A 26049-nucleotide genomic window follows, 5' to 3' on the forward strand; every position below is an offset into this window, starting at 1 on the left:
TGTGTGTGTGTGTGTGTGTGTGTGTGTGTGTGTGTGTGTGTGTGTGTGTGTGTGTGTGTGTGTGTGTGTGTGTGTGTGTGTGTGTGTGGTGTGGTGTTGTGTGTGTGTGTGTGTGTGTGTGTGTGTGTGTGTGTGTGTGTGTGTGTGTGTGTGTTGTGTGTTGTGTGTGTGTGTGTTGTGTGTGTGTGTGTGTGTGTGTGTGTGTGTGTGTGTGTGTGTGTGTGTGTGTGTGTGTGTGTGTGTGCGTGCGTGCGTGCGTGCGTGCGTGTCATACTCTCCAGTTGCCTCTATTTCAGTGATCATCTATAATACTTACATCACCTGCAAATTAGAGGAGCACACACTGGGGTCCCGTGTTAATCAATGTGGCGCTCCATGAAGAGTTATATCAGGATGAGGGAAGAGACTAATGCAGCAGTGGTCTACATACTGTACGCCATCTAAAACTACATAAGCACACAAAAGTCATTATCCTGCCCAGGCTTGTTTAATGTAATGTAATGTACATTACTGTGGGTGTAGGACCTCCAGGGGATAGCAGCTCTATATGTGGAATATTGTTTGCATGTGTGATAATGTAAGTGCATATCCAAAACATTATTCCAAAAGGTGACTGCTTCTGTTCAAAGAGGTGTCAACCTCCAGTGGAAGTAAAGGTCATCAAAGTAACATGTACAATAATGGCAACCCGAAGTGGCCTTTCTTACTCTCAAGTCTAATGTTTAAGTGCAGCCTGATAGTTTTCCAACATAAAGCCAAGAGTGAATGACGTCTGGCATACATCTTGAGAGGGTATTGAATATGTAATGTAACATTGTATGGCTTCAACTAATGATTATTATCACTTCATTCCCAATAATTGGTGTAATGTGTGAGTTTTATTTTACTAAAAATACATACAAATATTGATTCTGCTTGGGTTCTTCTTCCTCTTATTCTTCTTCTAAATATTGTTAGCCGCAGCAATAGAAGCGTTATTATCCATCTTTGTATCTTATTAGATTATATGAGATGGGTTTTTTTTGCTTAAAAACAGCACCAAATCATCATGTTTTATTGACAGTTACATCATTATTAAAGCAGAGCCAGTCAGCTGATGCTTTAGTGTAGTCTACAGCTGTGTATAGGTCATGCTGCATGTTGTTATATATTTTCCATTAAAAAAATAAACCCATGTCTAGCCGATTGCTTTGCCTTATTGTGGCCTGGTAAAAAAATACACACAAAAAACCCCACTGCTTTCACCCTCTTATTTTCTCTTTGTCTCCTCCCTTATAGCTTTCCTATCTACTGTCACTCCCCACCCCCCACTCTAACACATAATCCTTGCTGTCTAATCAATAGTTCTTATCATTGAAGCTGTACTTGTGTGTGCCAACCACTTCTTGTTACCGTCAGCCCAATATCTCCCTCCCTCTCTAGCCGTCATCTTCTTCTACCATTCTTTTCAAAAGTAACACAGCATTCATTTCAAAGGCCTGATACACTCGCAATAATCGTTCAACAAAAACATCCACTACACTCGTTTAAAATGAAGATCTATACCAAACAAGGATTTTTCATTAAGTCTGTAGGATACCGTTTGTAGGCCGGTACTTCACCTAAAGCACCACAATACTTTCAATAGTCCATATTGCAATTTTGATAACATTAGGACAGTGCAGCCCGACCAAGAATGTCTGATTGGTTGGGAACATACTCTGTATTGCTCAGTTAATGCCGAACTCTACACTTGTTTTCAGGATTGAACTTGAATCTCAGAAGGGAATATTTAAGGAATAATAACCTCTGAGTTGGGAACCACACAGCAAAGAACAAAACAAACCAGGCTGTACAAGTGAATACGAAATAAAGTCACAGCTCTTTCTTCACTCACTCCCTTATTCTTTACTTGATAGTAGGGTATCATTGCTCAGCCGGGGAGCTGCCCTGCAAAGGCTGTGAGATGAATCTCTGATTTGGGCCATTCATTTGATTTATACTTCTACATTAAAAAATCAAAGTCCACTTCCATGGATATTCTATTACATAAGTGAATAGATCTCAGCAAACCATTTCCCCTTCTCACTTCTTACCCAGTGGCTACTCAACATGGTAGATTTTCTTCCAAATGTAGTTCATCTGCTGACTAGGGCTAATAGTGTTTATTATTATCAAGGTGTAGCAACCATGGAGACGAGAATGTAGGGATATTTACATTGGCAGTATAGAATATTTATACAACTGTTGTGACAGTATTGATCTGTAGCCGACCTGTGCCCCTTCATAGAGGGAATGTATAAAGGAAATACAATTATCCCTACTGCAGTGAGTAGTCACTGTTACTTAGTTTTGACAGCAATCCAATTGGTGGTTCTCACATTCTGTTTGTTTTGTATTGTTTGAAAGGGCCCTATTATGCCTTTTGGGGTTTCCCTTTTCTTGTAGTGTCTCATAAAGGTCGTGAATAGTCTGCAAGGGCTACAATCTCAAAGGCTACAATCCCAGAGAGAGTTTCACTCCCACACACTCCCACCCTGCCTGAGACATAATATAATAACATCACTATGTAACGAGCTTCTATTGGCTAGCGCTCCAACACATTTTACGTGATAGGCTAAGGGGCGGGACCTCTCTAAGGGGTTGATCACAACAGAGCCGGCCAGCTAACCAATCAGAGAGGACTCTGGTTTCAGGCAGAGGGTGGAAAGAGGTGCTGCAGCACAGGCAGTATGAGAAAAATACAGACCTTTTTGAACATTGAAGCATGTAAACATATCACAGTAGAGGCACCAACCATCTGAGCCACAACATTTGACTGTAACACAAGGTGGATCACAAACAAATGCATCCATTTTAGGTGCAAACACTTCTACTCTTGTCAGTGTGATTAGCAAAACGCCCTTAATTGCTGAGGATTGAAGGAAGTGCAGTTTTGAGTGCAAGCTCTGGAGATTTACGGGACATACTCATTAGTAGTGCGTTATGTTCAAACTGTGCAGTGTATTTGGAAGGTGCCGTTATTAACTGTTACAACAAATGACATGCTGGGAACACTTCTCTCTTGGTCGCTTGCTACAATGGTACTACTGCATGCTACAGTACATTCAAGAGCAGATAGAGCGACAAAGGACATATTTAATATTCATTTTTCTCAACAACCGCTCATCCGATTGACAATACCCACGGAAGTGTTGTGTCAAGTGTGAAGTTGTTTGAGTGGATGAGTGGTTCACGAATAATTGTTAGCATGCTTGCAAGCAGCAACTACAGAAGACCAAGCCAACAAGCTATTTAAAAAAAGATGTCTTGTAATATTACCAGACAAAAACCCTATCTTGTTTGGCATTGGTTGGGGTTTCTGGAGTGTCAACTTTCCAAAATCAAATCAAACAGCTGGTGGCTTACTGTTAGTTAATGATGTACTTCAAGAAAATGCTAAAATGACACAGTCCTCCAAACTCTTTAATTGCTGAATATCTCTCTCACCGGAGCCTCATGTTCACCCCTTCCGCATTTGGAGCAATCCAAAGTTTGACAGGCCTATCGCGTCTTGTTAGGGTAACTAAACAAGAAGTGAATTTCTGCCAATTAACAATCATGTCTGTCTTTGTGTGTGCAGCTACCTAGACAGCCTAGATCGGATTGGTGCACCAGACTACCAGCCCACAGAGCAGGATATCCTGAGGACCCGAGTGAAGACCACAGGCATCGTCGAGACACACTTTACCTTCAAAAACCTCCACTTCAGGTCAGTTTTAACCCAGGGCATTTATCTTACTGTCATCAGTACTGACTTTACTTTCTCATCCAGGCTACAGTAGGAACTCCAGTGTGTAATTAATAAGAGGAAATGCTTTAAACAAGTGCCTATATTTATGTCTCATTTTAATGAGATCTGATTCAATTAGAGCACAGAGCTGTGGGAATGGTGACCGAGTGGAGGGGTGTTGTGATGATGGGGGGGAGAAAAAAAAGAGAGAAAAGAATGGCGAGGCTTTTTCTAACCTCTAATTTAACTACCATATGTCTGCCCCTCTCGTGCTCCTGTGCACACACACACACACACACAGAAAAGTATCGACAGACTTACAAAGGGGAGAAGGTTAATAAACTGTAGACACCAATTATGTTTCAGGATGGATGTAACATCTGACTTCCACTGTTTCTGTCCCAACCTTTATCATGCACACTGTGTGTTCAAGTTGCGCACACTCAATTTAGACAAGCAGGGAAATATTGTTTCTCCTGGATGACATTACATTACATTACATGTTACTTGTTAGACGCTTTTATCCAAAGCGACTTACATACTCAATACTGTGGGCAATCCCCACAGGAGCCATTTGGGGTGAAGTGTCTTGCCCAGGGACACAACGACATGCTGACTGCAGTGGGGTTTGAACCTGTGCCCCCCTGATCCAAACACATACGCACAACCCACTGCGCCACACACCTCCCGTGACGCTGTTACTCTCGCTGTTGAGTAGGCCGTGTGCTGGGTGTGTTTTTGGTGAGAAGCCCAAATATTTCCAGCTCAATTGTTATTACTGGCAGTCAGGGAGTGTGTGGGAGACAGCAGTGTTCCTGTGCTGGGTGTAACCCTTCAACCTACCAACCATTATACCCATCACATGTGGAAATGGCTTCACTTCACTTTAGACTCCCTCCCCCCTGTTAGTGGCTTCTCTAGAGTTCTCTAAAAACCACAAAAATACAGCTTATACATGAGAGGTCATTCCAGGCTTGTGGAAAAACATGAATTGCTTGATGGAAAAGATTCATCAGGGTTCAGATACTGGTCATGAACTTTTCCTTGAGTGTGCTTCTTTTGTTGCTTGACAGTTTCAGCTCTACAGTATTCCTCCAGCGGTCATGGTTAGGGTGTACATGTGTATTTATTCACGTCTGTCTCCCCAATCAGGCTGTTTGATGTGGGAGGTCAGAGGTCGGAGAGGAAGAAGTGGATCCACTGTTTTGAGGACGTCACCGCTATTATTTTCTGCGTGGCGCTCAGCGGATACGACCAGGTGCTGCACGAGGACGAGACCACGGTAAGGACAGATGGTCATGTGTATATTCTCTCTTTCACTCTGTCCCTCTCTCCCTGTCCCACTGATACTCCTATTGTCACTTTGTGGTCCTTTTATAAACATTAGGAAGGACATTTACACGCTTGTTCTATTTATAGATTCAATGTGTAATCTGACATAACACCCACGCCCTGTGTGAAAGATTGAAACAGGGCGGCAGCTGCTAAATAAATGAATGCATAAAAAATGTAATATTTACATTTTAGTGTGCATTTCCCAGAATGTAATAGGAATGACCCATACATTTTTACTCTTATTTTGCATTTATTTAAATGTCTATATCATAATATTGATCCTCCGATATCCCAAACAAATGTGCACATAAATCAACAGAACACCGCTGAAGGCCATATTCAAAATGCGCATTGGAAACATGCAAATCATTCTCCCACACATTCCCAAAACAAGGCAAAGCAGATGACCTGTTTTTAATAATGGGAAGTTACGGTCTACATCTGTTATTTGGTTTTATAAGGTTGTGGGAGTGGTAACGCATAGTTACCCTCGATAAGATCATGTGCTCAACGACAGGCTGCCCCCTGCCATGGAAATACGTTGTTTGTAACCTAAAACAAATGAGCTGATTTGAATGCACGCTGCTCACTGCTATTTATATAACCTGAAGTGTATCCTCAGAGGATTCCAGCACAGGAAATGATGCTCAGGAGCTGCTCTATTTATGCAGATGTCATCAAGCCTCCCTGTGAGCTGGGAACACCAGGATAATGTGAGATGAAAAGGGGAAATATGTATTTGCAAACACACTCATAAACAGTCTCTAAATGAAGGCAATGTAAGGTCATGGTGATGTTTTAAGTACAGGTGCTATTGTGTTTGATATCAGAAAGATATTTCCGCTCTAAACAGCATTAACAGTAAAAATCATTCAAACCTAAGCATCAAAGGGATATTCAATATTTCCAGGGAAAATATGAAATAAAGATACACATTTTTCCTCTGACAATACCTCAATAGAGCAGGAAGGAGTTTTGAATCCAGCATTTTACCGACTTTTTTCTCACTTTTGTGTTTTGATTTCTGAAAATGAGGTCTTGGCTGACACAAGCCCAACAGATTTTAAAGTTTCTTTCTACGACTGCCTACAGTACGTCCGCCTTTAGCTTAGTGGAGGTGATGCACAGCCATTTGACCTTGATGTATTTCCTTTATAGCCTAGGTTTTCACTTCTGGTTCTTGCATTTAAGCTTCAAAAAGCCTCATCTTTGCCCCGACAGAGCCTGCGAACTAACTTTAAATAGATGAACACAAGGCAATTTGTGTCAAAATAGGTGTAACAAAAAGTAAATAACCAATCCCAATTAAAAAAACAAAACATGAGTCAAGGCCCTGCATTAGCATCCCACATGTGTTCATGTTCAGTCAACAGTAATAGCAGGTCTGTTTTTGTTTTATGAGATAGGGTTCTGGTCAACATTTAGTTTTTATTATTGAAGAGTAAACACTAGCGTGGGAGATATAATTACCAAGCAAATTACTAAATATTTGTTTGGCATGCGCACACATCATCTGTCAGACACTTTCATGGCATGTGATTCAGAAAGTACAGGCAATGTGCAGTGAAGATGTTCTACAGTCAGACAGGAAAGCTAAGAATACCCTTCCCCCATTATGATCAAGTAATACATATATCCCTTTTGGGTAGTTCATTGACATCATTATGAATTTAATTATAATGCAAGCTTTTCCCATAATACTGATCCAGTCTGGACAAACGTTAAGAGTATCTAAAGGTTGATTTCTCTCCGTTGTTAATATGTCAGCCCTTTTTTAATTATTCTTCAGAGTAATTGATTAGAGAGTCATTACTTTACATAACAACATTGCCTTCTTATGCATGTAGCACTGTTTGAGTAGATGATGGTCTTTTATATGAAAACATGTGACAGTTTTCCTGGTATAACTGATAGAGGTTATTCAATCTTCCAAAGTCCCTGTGACTACCAGCATGTGCAGTGTCTTCAGAGAAATAGAAAAGTCGTAGATGATGACATTTACATTTTATATTTTAGCATCAAGTGAAAAAGAGTAATTGCTCATATCCGGTACCTAACATATCAGGTGACTAACCCTAACTAGCTGCTGTTCTGTTGTTCACTCTTTACCGGTTTACACTGGTTTCAAGATTATAATGTCCAAAGTATGATCCTGAAAATGGTGATTCTTATATCCCAATTTTCACAACTTCCCAGCAGTATATCATTATAATTACTAATGATATAATGATTTAAATTAATTTGACATGGAACCTGATTAGCAGCATTAAATGAATGATTCATTTATTATGATTCACCAACATGTGTTAATTAACTTCTTAGCTTCTTAGGTAATGTACATCAATCTACATTACATAAGAAGCTAAGAAGTTAATTAACACATCAATCTACATTACATAAGAAGCTAAGAAAGTACCTAACAATGAATAAAGAACAAACTACTCAAATGTGTTTATTCTTTAAGGGTTTAAGCATAGTTTTTTGAAAGTAGTTTTAGCTGCATTTCATGTGCTAATTTAACAGTGTTTACATCCTATCCCAATATGACTTAAATGTAAACTTTATTTAAGGATTGCCCCTTGAGTCCAAGGTTGATGAGCCTCTTAGCTGCTGTAACTAACCTTGTTTGTTATCATTCTGATGTGTCCTATTGAAGAATTTAGTGCTTTTAAAGAGTTCTCAAGACCTATCGTTACCTTGTCATTTGCGGTATCTGTTTGATATGGTATGGTTTTGTCAGGTCAATGTGGTGACAGAACTGGTTGCTGAACTGATTCTGTCTGTTTGTGAATGTCTTTCATTTTAATGGGACAATGTAGAGTAAAAAGCACCTGACTGGCGTCATGCTACATGTTTTCTTTTACATCCACGTCTAAATGCTCTATAGAAATATGCACACACATGCAGTACAACACAAACTGCTGCTGCTTTGGGAATCCCTTCTCTCTAATGAAGAACTGCTTGCATTGTGTTTTCCTCTGCATCTCCTGGTCTAGTTTAAGACAAACACACAGACACACACACACACTCACACACACACAACACGATAACATCTTCTCAGGATAAATTCCTCTCCTCCTGCCTCTAAACACTTTCTTTTCAGCACTAGGGGTGTGTGTGTACTGGGTGTGTGTGTTTTCGGGGTAAAGGAGGAAGGATGTGGGTGGGTGAGCGGGCCCCTTGCATTTTCTGTTCCTGCTCTAAGCTCCGTCCTGCAGCATCTCTGGCTCCTTCCACTCCTCCTGTCACTCTCGCCACCGACTGTCCTCTCTAACCAATCAGCAGTCAGATCTTCTACAGATGCTCCACCCACAGACAGGTATGAAACCTCCCCATAGGTTAATACACTTACAATGAGTTGGAAGCAGTGCCTCTGTCTGTTTGTGAAATAAGTCATTAAAGTTGCTGTGTGTGTACTTTTCTGCAGTCATCTATCTATCTATATTTCTATCTATCTATCTATCTATCTATATTTCTATATATCCATCTATCTATCTATCTATCTATCTATCTATCTATCTATCTATCTATCTATCTATCTATCTATCTATCTATCTATCTATCTATCTATCTATCTATCTATCTATCTATCTATCCATCTATCTATCTATATTTCTATATATCTATCTATCTATATTTCTATCTATCTATCTATCTATCTATCTATCTATCTATCTATCTATATTTCTATCTATCTATATTTCTATCTATCTATCTATCTATCTATCTATATTTCTATATATCCATCTATCTATCTATCTATCTATCTATCTATCTATCTATCTATCTATCTATATATCCATCTATCTATCTATCTATCTATCTATCTATCTATATATCCATCTATCTATCTATCTATCTATCTATCTATCTATCTATCTATCTATCTATATTTCTATCTATCTATATTTCTATCTATCTATCTATATTTCTATATATCCATCTATCTATCTATCTATCTATCTATCTATCTATCTATCTATCTATCTATCTATCTATATATCCATCTATCTATCTGTCTATCTATCTATCTATCTATCTATCTATCTATCTATCTATCTATATTTCTATATATCTATCTATCTATCTATCTATCTATCTATCTATCTATCTATCTATCTATCTATCTATCTATCTATCTATCTATCTATCTATCTATCTATCTATCTATCTATATATCCATCTATCTATATATCCATCTATCTATCTATCTATATTTCTATCTATCTATATTTCTATCTCTATCTATCTATCTATCTATCTGTCTGTCTATCTATCTGTCTATCTATCCATCTATCTATATATCCATCTATCTATCTATCTATATTTCTATCTATCTATATTTCTATCTCTATCTATCTATCTATCTATCTATCTATCTATCTATATTTCTATCTATCTGTCTATCTATCTATCTATCTATCTATCTATCTATCTATCTATCTATCTATCTATCTATCTATCTATCTATCTATCTATCTATCTATCTATCTATCTATCTATCTGTCTATCTGTCTATCTGTCTATCTATCTATCTATATTTCTATATATCCGTCTATCTATCTGTCTGTCTGTCTATCTATATTTCTATCTATCTATCTATCTATATATCCATCTATCTATATATATATATATATATATATATATCTTTCTATATATCCATCTATCTATATATATATATATATATATATCTTTCTATATATCCATCCATCTATCTATATCTATATAGATATCTATATGTATAGATATCTATATATATATGTATAGATATCTATATGTATATATATATATATATATATATATCTATATGTATATATATATATATATATATATATATATATATATATCCTCTTTTCTGTCATTGTGTTGTATGTAAGGCTATATCTAATTTCCTCTATTCTGATTGGTTGATAGTTTAACAGGCCATACTGGATCATATCCAGAGAGAAACTGCTTTCAACTCATTATTGAAAATAATCAGTCGTATACATTTTCATCACTAAACACTTTTACATGCAGTATGCTTAGTTTTCTTTATTGATTATTATGTTTTATTATGTGCATTAAAAGTCAAACCAACGTTTTGTTTGCTCTTCACCTTTCACCAATTAGCAAACAGATTTTGGTGATAATTAGTCAAGGTACAGTGATTTATGAAGCCCTTTTGCTAACAAAGCACACTACAATGGCTAACAACTCAATTCCGGAAAAAAAGTCCCATGATATACTAACATGAAAAAGTGCCTAATGATGAAAATAATACGAGCTACTAAATTGATTTAATCATTAATGGTTTAAGCATATTTTGTTCTTATTTGTATTGGTTTCATTTCAGATGCTTATTTAACAGTGTTTGCATCTAGGCCTTAAACTTATTTTGTTTAGCATGTATTCTTTATATACCCTGCGGAGTATTCATTGTAAACTTTTAGTATTTCTAACACACAATGCATTGTGGTCAATGGGCCTGATACCCATGTTGAATTTCCTACCTCAAATAGAAATGTGCAAAGCTCATTTGAATGTGCATCACTTCCATCGTCCTGTTTTGTGTTATTTCCATTCAAGGGTACACTGCAGCCTTTATAATTCATTACCTTTAAAAAGTGTTGTTGCCTCTGCAGATGACATAAACCTCTGCTCACTGTGAGCAGGTTATGTCCTGAAGCACACGCTGCAGAATACCTAATGCACTCCGAAAAGAGAGCTTCCTCTTTAATGCATTGCTCAACAGTGCCCCTAGTGGTCAAAACCCCACAGGTTACCTTTAAGCTATCATTGAGTCATGGTACCATCCTACAGTTAAAGAACGCAGCAGCTTTGAAGCTAGAAGTGCATGGCTTTGTTTAACACAGCTGAAACGCCCAGCTTACTAATAATTGCTATTAATGATGCTTTGATACACACAAGCACTCACACACAAATAAACACTACACACGCAGCAGGAAATGCTGTGTCCACAGACATGAGGAACCCCTCAGTACTTCTGTTCTGCTTTCTCATTTTGTATTTACTCAGTTCCTCTTTGTGTTTCAATGGTGTGTATGCAGTATGGGTTCTTCATCTGTTTGCATGTGTTTTCTGAAAACATTTGCACAAATGTTGTCACTTGTCTGGTTTGTACTTTTAAGTGTGTATTTATGATCAATAGTCATACAGAAGAATGTTTTCTAAAGCCCAATTAACCCTTTCCTCTTCTGCAGAACCGCATGCACGAGTCTCTGAAGCTCTTTGATTCCATCTGCAACAACAAGTGGTTTAACGAAACCTCCATCATCCTCTTCCTCAACAAGAAGGATCTCTTTGAACGCAAGATCAGCAAGTCACCACTGTCCATCTGCTTCCCCGAGTACTCTGGTATATATCCATGCACCTCATAGGGATACTCAAATACTATACTGTATAGTGGTGTGGACACTAGGAGGCTCTGTGACATTTGAAGAGTACCAGATTTAGGAAAGACAACCAGTTCTCACTTTGAAACGTACATGTTTTAGGCCAAAGATGTACTAAGCAAAAATGTGTCAGTGCACATTTTCACTGTGATGCATCAGGGGTCTGGCCTTTATCGTATCAGCACGAGTTCTCTGCATATTTAACTCAAAACATTTCTTATGAGCCCTGTGAAAAAATCCTAGGGAGAAGAGAAATAGGTGAGTTTGGCGGCAAATACGCAAAGAGATCAATTATCCGTAAAAAAGGCAAATTTTCTCTGAGAAAATAGCCAAAGGGGTTGTTTGAAGAAGGATAAATGGATAGGAGGCATAAATAGACGTAATGGGAAACAGAAAATGTAAGGAAGCAGAAAAGAGACGATAGGCTCAGAGTCTGGAACAAAACAAAGAAGTCAAAAAGTAACTGAGTGAATGAAACCAGGCGTATTACCAGGTTTCCAAAGCAGAAAAGCTTGAGTGTGGTAGATGCAGGGGAAAATAAGATGATACGGGGGGGGGGGGGGGGGGGAAACAACAGAATGTAAGAGGGACTGAAAAAAGAAGAGTGTGAGGGGAAAGAGGAGAAAACAGACAAAGCAAGACTGTGGGAAAGCTACATTAGTGAGAGCACAGCCAGACTCTGAGAAAGACACCATTAGGATTCTAAACCGGTTTCCTCCTCTTCTTCTTCCACTCTCTTCATCCTTTTGACATGGCCAGACCTCGTGCCTATTCTGACAAACAAACACAGTTCTGCTACTGGCTGAGAGCCAAGTAGATGTTAGAGACACATTGATCAAATAAAGCTATAGATTAGATTTAAAACACCAAATGCAGATGTTGCCCTTCTGTAAAATGTATCGGTATACAGTATGAATAATGGCTCCACCCTTTTGGCTCTGGGAACTCATTCTCTGTCACAATGTGGCTGTTAAAAGACTATGATACATTGGAGATATTCTCAAAACAGGCACACTGCCAACAATACCGATACATGCATTTTTTCTAATCGCAATTCATTTGTCATCTTTCAATTTTTCATATTTATCAAAGTGTCTGCAGTCAGCAGTATGTGTGCTGAGCTAGAAAGTCCAAGGTTATGTTTTGATAAAAAACAAACAATACTGCTGATGCTGGTAATGTAGGGCCGCCCACTGATTTAAAAATACAGATGACAACAGCTTTGTAGCCTTCACCTGACTCCCACTATATGTCATCTCTGTCTCTTTGTCTCTCTCCCCAGGTCCAGACACTTACTTGGAGGGAATAGACTACATCAAGTGTCAGTATGAGAGCAAGAACAAGTCGCCCAGCAAAGAGGTGTATGCCCATGTGACCTGCGCTACAGACACCAACAACATCCAGTTTGTCTTTGATGCTGTCACTGATGTCATCATAGCTAATAACCTTCGGGGGTGTGGCTTGTACTAAATGTCAGCCAATTGATGCAGGATGCTTGTTTACCAGTTTGTACCACAGAGGATGGCCCTTATTTGTCATTTCATGATATGATAGGTAGTGCTTTCCCAAAAGGCTGGCTATTGGTCCAACTTGACTCTTAAACAATGAATTGGTTGATTGGTTGGTTGAGACTTCTTTAAATGTATTTGCCTTTTTTACCTAGAAAGGAACCAACTGCAGTAACTGTGCAGAACTCCTTCAGCCATTGCTACAGGGATACACCGTTCCCATCTGAGACTTGCTTGTACATACAGTAGTGCCTTACTCAAAGAACTAGATTGATTGCTAGTTAACTGCAGCCAACATTACAGGTTAACTAGCAGTGCAACCAGCTGTTATCATGAGAATCACTCCAATACCACAATGTACTGTATTTTCCATACATTTTCATTTAAAGGCCTTTGCATGGGACTTGTGCCTTAGTCACATGGAGGGCAGATGTAAAACTGTACTTAATCAGGTCAAGTTGAATTAAAACTCAGTCTATGTTTGAAAGATACTCTTAGGATTATTATTGAATGCGATATTTAACTCTGGACACGGGTATGTCCAGCCTACCAAGAAGAAATTCAAAGCAAGAACAACTGAATTTCTGTAGGTGTTGTGCAAAGTAGCTTGTGTTATTTGTTTTCTTTTGTTATTGGGATGAGATGCACGTTGTCTGGCTGTATTTGTTGCACTTAGCTGTGCACTGTTAACTACAGAGCTCCAAAATAATCAGTATTTGATCAGTCTGACATTAATCATCAAATTACTCAAAAAGATAGAACAGCATACATTGTAGAATTGTTAGATGAAGTCAAACTTAATTAATTATGTGAGGTGAATATGAAATTCACAATAAAACATGTTTCTTTTATATATTATAGCCTTTGCTGAGCCTGCTAACAGGCTTGGACCTGTCACTGAAAGACAAATACACTTTCAAAATAGAGAAATGTCCAAAATAAGAATGATAAAAACACATTATAATAACTTTAGTTAAAGGTGGGGTAGGTAATTTTGGAGAAACCAGCTTGAGTGCGCTAGAATTTGAAAATACACAACCGGAGAAAATCTGCCACTTCCTTATAGAGCCCCTCCTCCAACACACACAAACGCGCACATGACCAATGAGGGCACGAGATAAGTTTGTGCACAGATGGAAGGCTGACAGGCAGGTAGGCCATCCAGTTATTTTAGCCGGGCCGGCTCAGATGATTGGTCGTGCTTTTTACAGTACTACCGCTTCCACAGATGAAATATTTTTATGTATTTATTGTCAAAGCATTTAATGTATTCATTGCTATCGGGATGTTAAGAGCATTCCATGGAATATAACAAAAAGTGTTTCTGAAATAAATTACATACCCCACCTTTAATTAAAGTATTTCTAGATTTTTTTCAAATTGTTATTAGATTTTCTGTATTCTCTCATAGCCGTATGCATTTTATATAATCACAATAAGTCTAATTTCTTATTCATTGGTTTAATATTGTCCATCATGTAGTTCCTTATCAAACAGCTTGATGCCTTGCTTAGTGCCTCAACAAGTATAAAAAATGGATAACAGTGTCCATCTCGTCCTGTCCTTAGAGAAGCAAACATGCTCTTTTCAGCATCAATTCGTCAGCAGCAAAGCCTCACTCAAAACCTGTGGGAGGAGAGGGATTGTCAGAGTAGATCATTCGGAAAATGTATTATTAATCCACATATTAAACAAGGCTGTTGTCTGAATATGCCCGCTTTAATTCCAATTTGACTATAGTTGTTTTCATTGTTTTTCTGCAACCTCAATCTCATGCAATTAGAATAATTTCAAAGACGCTTCATATAAGTTTAGGATTTAAGAAATATGATAACACATTTGGAAAAAGCTAAAATATTGATTTTTTATATGTTGTAGAGATGTTTCATTTAGGCATAGACATTGTCTGTTGTGTCATTTGTTGAGCTATGCAGCATCAGTATTGGTTTGAGCAATGGTTGCTTCTCATTTTATTGAAAACTACCAAACAGAAGTTCATACAGCAGAACTGAAGGGTTTCTCCATGTCACAAAGGAATCGCGTCATTAGTGCCTTGGCCTTGAGTACATTTCAGTTTGGTGCCTATAGAAGATTGTAATGGAGATTGTATTATTAGTACTAGTTGTACTAAATAGAGCTGCATCATTTCTTTTCTTAAACCTCTACCTTCAATATTTAGTTTGTATTGGAAATTGTAGCGAGGAAGTTGCTCTTTCTTCGTCCCTCCTTTTTCCTCCCAGTGGACGTCACCTCTAGTCGTATGTAAGGATTGATTTCCCCAAGCCCTCATAGCGTATAAGGGACTTGTATAAAATCACTTTAAATGAAGCGCTACCAGAAGAGATGTTCTGACTCAACCATTCTCAGATAATGCTTCAAAGGAAGCATTGATTTGAAGGGCCCTGGGGCCACATCCATTGTATGGCGCTGCACAGTGCATTATCACAATTGTCCACCTCTCTCTCTTAAGGTGAGCTTTGAGAGAGAGGTGTGCTGGTGAGTACATTTCATCCTCTGGGACTTGAATGTCGACCTTGTGACTATTGTTTTAACCCCAATTTGTGCTCGATAGCAGTAAGTAAAGTTGTCCCAAAGCTGCTGTAGGGTTGAACTGTGGTTTAGATACCATGAAAAGTGTTGTGTGCAATGTGTGGGAACTGTCCAAGTGTGAGCATTGACATTAAAGCCAAAGAGATACATTAAATACCAGGTAAATATCATGAGCGCCTTCCTCATCTCTTTATAAGCAACAGTTTACATATACTGTAGGGACTGAGCTTAGTTTGTCCTCAGGACTTTGTTGTATAGACTGAGCTGAGTGTGTTTACAGCTTTGCTGTTATGAGTGCTCTCTGCTTCTTTCATTATTTATGAGCAGGGCATTTGTTTCATACCACTTTTCCCCCCACACTGATACAGCAAGGCAATTTATTTTTCAACGTAGATTACGTCACCGACCCTTCCTACCACATCTGTGCCAACAATTAGAGATCCACAAACTGTTGATCAGCGTGCTTTGTGTGTGTGTTTCTGTCCGTGTTTCTCTCCATGTTCCTTGTATGTATAAGTGTGTGTTTACCGACTAAGTTCAGTTTAAGTGTGTGTGTGTGTGTGTGTGTGTGTGTGTGTGTGTGTGTGTGTGTGTGTGTGTGTGTGTGTGTGTGTGTGTGTGTGTGTGTGTGTGTGTGTGTGTGTGTGTGTGTGTGTGTGTGTGTGTGTGTGTGTGTGTGTGTGTGTGTGTGTGGTGTGTGTGTGTGTGTGTGTGTGTGTGTGTGTGTGTGTGTGTGTGTGTGTGTGTGTGTGTGTGTGTGTGTGTGTGTGTGTGTGTGTGTGTGTGTGTGTGTGTGTGTGTGTGTGTGTGTGTGTGTGTGTGTGTGTGTGTGTGTGTGTGTGTGTGTGTGTGTGTGTGTGTGTGTGTGTGTGTGTGTGTGTGTGGTGGAGACAGTATATGTGGATTGATTACCCAGAAGGCACCGGTCTACCCTTTCCACACATAGGCTCTCAACACACGCATATACACTGAAGGCACTAGCACACCCAGGGGACTTATAAATGCAAAAAAAGACCCCCATATCCAACCAGAAAGCCTCGGATGTTTTTTGGTTCTTATGCAAAACATAAAGCCGGCCGCTGCTGCAGGCTTTTTACTTTGTAATCTTCTCTTCTGAAATGAATTATATGAGAAATCATCTTTGTGCAGAAATCACATCATAATGGTTTGTCCCGTAAAGATGTACAAATAAGATCATCTAAAAGCAGTCTCTGAATGCACTTCTTCACTTCGCTTTCCACTAATGGGAATGTCCATACTGTAGAAGAATATTTCCCATTGACATGCTGAGCCTTTCTGCTTTCATTTCAAGGGTATTTTGAATGCAGTATACTGAAAAGAAAAAACAAACTGTTGTCACTATTTTAACGTTTGCACTATAGTAGAACCTGAACCAATAGAACCACTAAATTACATTAAACAAATTATCCGTCCCAAATGCCCTGCTACTGAATCATTTTGTCGATCATCATCCTCACTTAATGCAGGGCAGGTTACGGTGTGGAAAGCTTTTATTTTTCTACATTCATGTACTTATTTTTCTGCCTGAAAGAGCAGCCAGCAGTCGACATGAGCTGTGGAACAATGGGCTGGTTAATTTTGTATCCACAGTAGGTTAGCAAGCTCCAATTCACATGCAGCTGAAAGGATATGCCTACATTTGTTTTTTTCCCTCGGGGTAGCAATGGCTGCGTACTGTTGGAGCTTTGTCTCCTCTAGCTTCTCTCATGCCTGTGTTAACCTCAGGCAGCGCAGAGAACAGGACGAATCCACGTTTCTGCTCCACGGATTATTCAGTAGCAAATTAGATGCATTTTAAATAGATTTTAAAGGAGCATTACTATTTCTTGCATACTTTAAATAATGTCTATGAATCACAACAGCATACCTTATTAAATTGAGTAGCTTTTTGGGTAGAACTTCAGAATGTGTACACTATTAAAGTCACCTAATAAACAATTAAGAAGTGATTAAAAAAATATATATATATGTTTTTATTCAAATGACTTAACTCAGCCCCTGTGAGATCCTCCCCTAATTGTGGCAATTTCAATTGGAATTTCTTGATTTTTTTTATTATAATAGTTGGTTTACTGGACCAAAAAACGCCCACTTATTAGTCCTCCACGTGCCAACCTTCAAATCAAATCAAATCAGGTTTTATTTATATAGCACATTTAAAAGCGATTTTTGGTCGAGCCAAAGTGCTGTACATGTAACCTTAACACCTAAACCTCTCAAATGAATCCTAACAAGTGAAATATAACATCAGAGCGAGCCAGAGAGGATCGAGGATAACGTAGTTTATGTCCCCGCCAATCCCAGCCATAAATCATACTCTCCTACTGTATAAGCTGCAGCGAAAGAGAGATTTGTAGGTATTGTGGTCTGAAGTCAGGCTCGTCGGTGTACGGGTAACTGTAACATAACACAATCAGTGGTCTATTCATGTAACAAAGGTCCTTATGTATCTGGACAGCAGGTGGTGGCACAAAAGAAGAGTCAGCACCATGTGCCAATTCAATGCCTCTGCAATATAAACCATTTCTGAAATCCAAAGCCAAACCGTCTTGACTGAATTTTGGAGATTCGAATGAGCTCCCTTTTTGCTTACTTATTTATGCTTCAAATGTACAAGTAGAGTTTTGCCTGTAAATGCTTCCGAGTCGTTGTTTGTTATGTTTAGTTGCCACTCTACATAATGAGCACTTAAGCCTCCGCACAGCCAGGGAGATCCTGCTCTGGACTGGGAGAGCATTGAGAAAGCTGCAGGGCGCGTGGCCGTAATGAACCTGTGTCGAATAAAGGAGTCCGAGTATGAGCTGCTGAAAGTCCTCGCGTTTAGCTTCCCTTACTGCCGTCGCTTTTCTAACCTTCAGCCCTCCACTACCCACTTTATTTAACCCCTCTGTCCATACCAACCAATATATACTGTACAGGTCATACAGCAACATCTACAAGCTTGTTTATTGTGCGTGTGTGTATGTAAGTGTGTGGGTGGGGTATTGTATTGAGCACTGTAAGTAAAATATATCTGCTGTATCTCGCTCACTGCTGTGATAATTTATTGAACGTTGTATTTTTACATAAGACAAATGACAATAAAGCACCACATAAGTATCTTGATATTGTGTGTGATTATTTTCCTGACCTAATGATTGTGTGTGTGCATATTTTTCATTTAATGCTAGGTTGCACTGTTTCTTGTTGGTGTTAGTGAGACAAATGAATCACCCCACATGTGGTAGCTTTGTCTGTAAAGTTGTACTGAATTTAATCAGAGAAGCACAAGCACTATACTCGTTTAGAAAATGTTTTATTTAATATTCTTCTCTCTATTGCAAAAGTTTTAACCGGAAAGAGAGAAAGAGGCTGGGGTGTTGCAATTTTCTCTCTTTCTTTGTGTTTAAGTAAAACAAATTTGAACTCTGGCCTGATCCTTTCCTCAGTCTATTTTTAGATTGATTATAACTGTTCCCTTCTCTCTCACTCTCTGTCCCTTCCCTGGCATCTCTCTCCTCCTTCCTCAATGTCATCCTTCTTTTATTTCAATCTCTTCCTTTCTCCCTCCCCCTTTTTCTTCATACTTCCTCCACAGAATCGCATGCATGAGTCTCTGATGCTGTTCGACTCAATCTGCAACAACAAGTTCTTCATCGACACCTCCATCATCCTCTTCCTCAACAAGAAGGATCTGTTTTTAGAGAAGATCAAGAAGTCTGCACTCAGCATCTGCTTCCCCGAATACACAGGTAGGAAGAAAAAGATGACAGTTATCCTAAGTGCATAGCTCTCAAAACACGTAAGCAGCACTGAAACGTGACAGGTGCTTAGAATTGATTTCTTAGGGAAGACAAAAAGCTGCCGACCAGGGAAAATGAATCTAATTATGTAGACAGAGAAAGAGTCTGATATACCATAAATTGACTAATCAATTTATAAGGGGATAACATGTGAAAAGAAAGTGACAAGAACACAGATGTACCGTTTTAGCTTCGCTCACATTACTGAGGAAAGAGGTTTACAGTGCTGCTCATCTGCTAAACAAGATGACTATTGCAGTACATAAAAGTCTGATTTAAAAAGTGGATTTTTTGTGCAGTTTTAAAGAAAGTTTCACAGTTATGAACATACATTTCTTGTTGAGCAATTGAGGAGAAGAATAATACCATTCTCAGACCTGTATGTTCAATAGTATAGCCTAGCTGGAGTTGTTAGCCTAGCTTAGCATAAAGCCTGGGGGAAAGCTAGCCTGGCTTTGTCCAACAATTACAAAACAAGCCTAGCAGCACTGCAAAAGTTCACTAATTGACCTCGTTTGTCTAATCCACAGAAAAAGTGTCATGTTTCATGTGTGAGTTGTAATGGTGTTACAACCCAGTCTCACGGCATTTCGTGTTATAGTCACGACATTTCATCTATTGATTCGTGTTCACCAACACGATTTTCCCCTTTTTGTCGTGTCACACAGAACGATTTGAAAAGCAATGTATTTCTATTGGTAGTGTGTTTCGTGCCTGCAACACGTCTTTTTGTCCGGTCGGGTCTTGGAAGACCGGAAGCTGTGTGGTTCATAAAAACATGTTCTTCCTCAATATCAAGCCACGATTATTGTCAGTGGCGAGCCGTGAGCTTTATACCTAGGCCCTCTGACCCCCACCCCTTCCCTCGAAAAAAAGACGTTATTACGTCACAGCGTATACTTCAGCGGAATATCAAAACAACGGCCCAGGGTGCAAAACGCATCAATGACAGCGACCCTCTACCACACAAAACAACACCTGTGAACCCAATTTGTGTTCTTTGACATTGAAAATGATATTGCATTGTGTTTGTTACTTTCATTGCAGTTGTATGTCTTATGTGTAATTTGGCATGCTTTTATTTTGAAGGCGAGTTCACGCTGTTGACAGGAAGTTGTTGTTGCTATGGAAACAAGAACAGTTTCACAGCGGGCGGAACTCGTCATAAAGTCCGCGATAATAAAACCCACCCATTTAGAGGGAAGATATGATTGGTCAATTGTACTGTCATTTGACATTACTCTCTCGTTCAGTTACTATAGCGGGCCCTCTGTGAATCGCAGAGAGGCCCGCTATAGTAACTGACATTCAAACAGAGACTGAACAGGCAGATTCGAAGGATTTATTTCTTTGGAAATGTTATTTTATTAAATCAAGTTTTTTTTCGGTAAAACTAATGAAAAATATAACAAAAATAATATTAAAAAAATATATATTTTTAAAAAAATATATATTTCTTTAATGTTTTTAAATATTATTTTTTGGAATATCTTAGGCTCTCACAGAGGGCCTAGAGGGCCCTGACGGCTCGCCACTGATTATTGTTTTTATTTTAAATCGTATAATGTCGGACTTTTTTTGCCGTCCGTGAGGAAAATAAATGGGGCTCTGAGCCTCAAAATACTGAAATCTGATGTAAAGTTTGAATGATTATCAGCAGTTAAATCTATGAAGTGAAATAGCTTTACAAAATGTGAAGATACGTTTGTTTTCACTGTCCCTGCTGCGAGAACCGATCCGGTCATTGACTGTCACTGAGTTGTAAACCACTTTGAAAAATGTGTCACTTTTAATCAAAGCAGCTGCTCTCAGCGTGAATTATCAGGTGTTAGCCGAAAGCAAATGTTTGATGTTGCTTGATGAAAGAACTGTGTGACTTCAGTTTTCAAAGAGCATCCTGAGCATTGATTTACTGTAATAAACAGAGGAAGAGGGGGGGTTAGGGGCGCCAGCTGAGAAGCTGTGAGGGGGAGGAAAACTTCACGTGGAGGTGACAGTCAGATGTGGCAGGGAAAAGGAAGGGATTGTGAGTCAGAGAGCAGGAGACAGTCACGCTTCGGCAGCCATGAAGAGAGAAGAAACTGATGGCAAGTGAGAGCTGTCTCCTGCTCTCTCTCCCACAAACGGCTCTCAGACGATCCATTCACGCTTTACTTGTTTTCTAACCGCCTTGATAATCACAGTCAGTCTATATGAAATGTTAGTACTTTTCCTCTGCCTCATCACATACTAACGTCCTGTGAGAAGCCTCTGAGAGTTGTGTTTTAACCCTATGCAACTAAAGTCAAACTAATGGTGTTATGGTTCATGAATCATAACATGGAAATAAGGACTACTCCAGCAATTTACTGTGTTGTTGCTCTAGATAAAGAAAATGCACCTTAATTGACCTCTTACGGAAAACCCCTTTTTCTAACCTCTTTCTTTTCTCTTGTAACTTAATATTGCTGCTGGGAAAATGTCCAAATTGTTTAGGATATCAAATGACCTAACTCTACAACGTCCACCATAGATATCAGATGACGATCTTGGCAGAAGGTTATTTTAAAACCAAAGCTGGAGTTTCCTCCCCGGCAGAAAGCCACCAGATATTGAACTGTAACATTTTTCTGACGTTGACCATTTGTTTTTTACATTACTCACGGGGAAGGCAAAAGGTAACCACATGGTGACGTCAGGGAAGCAGGAGGTTTTTCCACTGCTTTTGTATCCGTTATATGACTCCAGCAGTGGTCTTGGGGTCTGGAAAAAGTGCACGGTGTGTTTTAATCTGCAGGCTCTGGTAATATGCGCTATGTTGTCGTGAGTGTTGTGCGCAACACAGTGGGGATGGGAAGACAACAAAACATTGGGAGAATTGCTGATCCTTGTCAATTGTTGTAAAACTATGACAATTTATTGAACTTTATTGACTGTCAAATGCTTTAAAATGACTGCGCACTATAATTCACTACACTACTGTTTCATAAATTGTTAACTATAGTTAAAATAGGAATTATAAGTAATTATGACAATGGGTTAATTGTGTTTGCATTTGTCAATGATTCTGTGACAAGCATTTTTATCCATTTAAGTGGTTAATACTGTCATATTATATATATATATTGCTGTATATATTTAAGTAATAATGATATTAAAAGGTGAGAAATAGCTGTGAGAGTTTCTCATAGTGTTACTGAGGTTTGGTAAGGTTTCTTTGTTTAATGACATGTCTTCAGCATGCGAAAACACACTCATACTTAAAACAAACGCATGCTAGAAACCTCACAGGGTAATAATCTAATCTCTGTTTGTGGGATTCTGCCATAGCGTAAAATCGTGGTAGTGTACATTTTGATACTTGTATTTGTCTCACCTATCAACTTCTCCATCTCTCTCTCTCTCCTCCCTCCAGGACCCAATACCTACGATGACGCAGCAGCTTACATTCAAGCACAGTTCGAGAGCAAGAACCGCTCTCCAAATAAGGAAATCTACTGTCACATGACCTGCGCCACAGATACAGGAAACATCCAGGTGGTGTTTGACGCCGTGACCGACATCATCATCGCTAACAACCTCCGAGGGTGTGGCTTGTACTGAGCCCGCCCCACACACCCCGTAATGTCCTCCGCCTTTGTCCCCTCTTCTCTCTCGCCCCTCCTGTCCTCCTCCCCCTCCTCGTTCCTGTTCCTTTGACACTGCTGTGGAAATGGTGATGATGACGATGATGATTCTGCTGATTATTTAAAGAAAAAAAGAAAGAACTAGGTACATATTAATATTGAGGATAATTAAAAAAAATAGGCATACGTATATATAAAAAAAAGATATATATATATAATGTTTTTAGTTCTTGTCTCTTCTCGCTCCGACTTCTCCTCCAGTTTATTTTTGGCCGGCTGCCAGGCAAATTAATTTGTATTAGTAAAAAATCACGAAACCTTGCGACCTGGAAAACGTCTTGAACAAAGTCATTGAAAGCCTCCGCTCCCCGTCCTGCTCCCTTTTTCTTTTCCGCTGTGTCTTTTGTTGTTAACAAAAACAAAACCTGTTCTTTTTTTGGCTGTTTTTTTGTATTACTACTATGAATCTGTTTTATTTTTGTCGATTGTGTGTATATTTATTACATGACTATCAGTCTGTACACTGATTTTTATTCACATTTTGCCTCACCTTGACACCTCTTATTTGTGTATTAGTTGTTTTTCTTGGTATAGTAGTGATTATGTAATAACAATTTTTGCAGAAATGTGTGCAAATGTTGATAGCACTAAAGATCACCAGGCAGGTTGGCGATAACATTAAATAAAAAACTTGAGACCTGCTGAAACTGACAACACCAATTTTAGCGTACAGTAAGTCTTTTGTTTACATTAGCCTTTTTGAAATCAAAACATTTCTTTTTTAACAAGTTGTATCATTTTATTGCCCCCCAATCCAGTTTTCATTCAACAGGCAGTAAAGCTTCCTGTTTCCCACTACAGGCCTTAGCCATTTGCCAACCGTCAGTTGTGGCCGAGTCTGAGAGCCAATAGGCAATGTGCTAAATGTCCCATCAGTGCCATGTAACAGAGGTACTGTTCTGTAGATAGCTACGCTTTTTAGAAGCAGGTACACAACGTCATAACTCTACCTTCCACACTGTTATGACCTACTAATATTCTCCATGTGAGGAACCTTCCTCCTGGGTTTTGATTAATTTATTAGTTAATGTATTGATAGATCACCTTTCTTACACATACCACTTTCTCTCTCATTCTCTGCAATTTCACACCACCATCATGCCTTTACTTCTCTCACCTCCACCCATCTCTCTTTCTGTTGCATGTCGTCCTGATTTCCTCCCTCCTCTTCTCTTCCTACTAAAGCCCTGACACAGATAGCATGAGATACTCAAGCCTTTGTATAAAGAGACCAGTTCATTCATAAAACTACAAAAAAAAGCTTCACATAGATACTGTTGAGATAATACGATAACAAAAGAAAACGTTTTAATAAAAATTGCAAAAGATGAATAAAAAAGATACACCAGAAAAGAGCTCAAAAGACGGATAGCAGCTACAGAACGAGGGGAGGGTTGGTTCCTGATGGAGGGGGTCCAATACAAATAAAGTTTGTGTTGGAGGATGGAAGAAGACGTGTAGAGTTGAAGATTCTTGCAGTAACACAACAAATTCAAACAGTTAAAAATAAAACACAAAAAATAATTAAACCAACGAGCGAGGGTCTTACAACATGAACGACTACGATCACAATGATCCTGATATATTCTCAAAAGGTCTTTCTTGTGCTTTGTAGCTATGACACGTTTTTTTCTCTATGTCTCAGTTTTCTAATAATAAAGCTGTTTTGCAAAGGGTTTTGACAGCGAGCTGATATGGGACCACGACGATCTCCGACTGACCCCGTGTTGTTGTAATGCTCTGAACTGTGCCCCCCCCCCCCCCCCCCCCCCCCCTCTCCTTTTACCTTTTTGCCTGTTTCCCTGCATTAGAACCGTGTCCTCACTTTAGCCTGACTCCGAACGATTAAATATAATATTATAACGATATCTATTTTTTATTATTTCAGAAGAAATGAACCACTTTTTTTGGGGAGAGCACGTTTCTCGCTGCGTCCGCTAGTTAGGGACGCCGCATGTTCACACATCAACGCTGTATAAAGTCATGCTCCTTTCTCCTTCTTCTGTCTCCTTTCAGTTTAATACACGCCTTCCAGGTCTACAATGAAAAGCACAGTTCTCACGTAACACACACACACACTTGCAGGCACTCACACAAACACACACACAAAATAAGTAGATTTGGAAAGTTGTTATCTGTTCATACCTAATCTATGTTATCCCTCATCTATCTATATAGACCTCTTTTTCTTGCCTTCTTGATTTCTAGTTTTGAAAAGAGAAAATACTGTGTATAATGACATGATATACCTGTTTCTTTGGCATTCTGTTCCTGTTCCCTTCATTGTTTTTTATTTTAACCTCTGTTCTGTTCTTTACCCAGTGAATGCTTTTCTGTGCAGCTTTCTTTTTCTCTCTCTCTCTCCCTCTACTCCTTTTTAGTGAATGGTTGTTATTTCATGTGGGATGTCCGTGCTGGAAAAACCAATCGAATGTAGTGTTTACATTAAAAAGCCACTGTTTTCATGACTACAAAAAAATCCTTCTTGCCTCCGAGTCATTCCATTCACTTGTTCAGCTTGTTTGCTTTTAGGAAACAGTGTCACTCGTGAATACATGGAGCAACGAGTAATTATTAAGTTTGGCTTTATTTATCCACAACCTTTTTTTTCAATGCAGCACTTCTGTTTCCTGTGCTGCACGCATCATATCAGGAATACAGTGGCCTCACACAGGGAAACTTAAAGTTTAAAATGATAGCAACAGAACTTGGTAGAAACAGACAAGGTGTATTTTGAATAGAATATTGCCACAAATGTTTAATATAATCCGATACAAAAGACTAAAATTGTCAGCTACTCTCATTGACTAAAACGAACCAAAAGAAGTTACGTGACCAATACTTGAGTTCAACTTGAAGGGTCCCTATTCTGCTCATTTTCAGGTTCATATTTGTATTTTGTGCCTCCACTGTCTCCATGCTTAAATGCTTAAAAAGGTCTTTATTTTTCTCATACTGCCTGTGCTGCAGCACCTCTTTTCACCCTCTGTCTGAAACCAGAGCCCAGTCTGCTCTGATTGGTTAGCTGGCCGTGTTGAAGCA

At 38.9% G+C, this 26049-nt stretch overlaps 1 protein-coding gene across 3 annotated transcripts in view; it reads left to right on the top strand.

Annotated features, from left to right (window-relative positions):
• LOC117491206 (guanine nucleotide-binding protein G(o) subunit alpha) overlaps window positions 1–23667 on the top strand; it is a 98736-nt gene extending 75069 nt beyond the window's left edge. The window contains exons 5-8 of one of the 3 annotated variants that reach the window (XM_034141063.1): window positions 3602–3730; window positions 4904–5033; window positions 19138–19291; window positions 22737–23667. In XM_034141063.1, coding sequence (XP_033996954.1) covers window positions 3602–3730; window positions 4904–5033; window positions 19138–19291; window positions 22737–22924 — 601 coding nt within the window. In that variant the 3' untranslated portion in view covers window positions 22925–23667. Of the gene's footprint in view, window positions 1–3601; window positions 3731–4903; window positions 5034–11289; window positions 11444–12763; window positions 13805–19137; window positions 19292–22736 lie in introns of those variants that run through there. The other 2 variants (XM_034141064.1, XM_034141062.1) reach the window with 2 other exon arrangements.
• Window positions 23668–26049: the final 2382 nt, after the last annotated feature.

This window comes from Trematomus bernacchii, unplaced genomic scaffold, assembly GCF_902827165.1.
Source record: "Trematomus bernacchii unplaced genomic scaffold, fTreBer1.1, whole genome shotgun sequence".
NCBI lineage: Eukaryota > Metazoa > Chordata > Actinopteri > Perciformes > Nototheniidae > Trematomus > Trematomus bernacchii.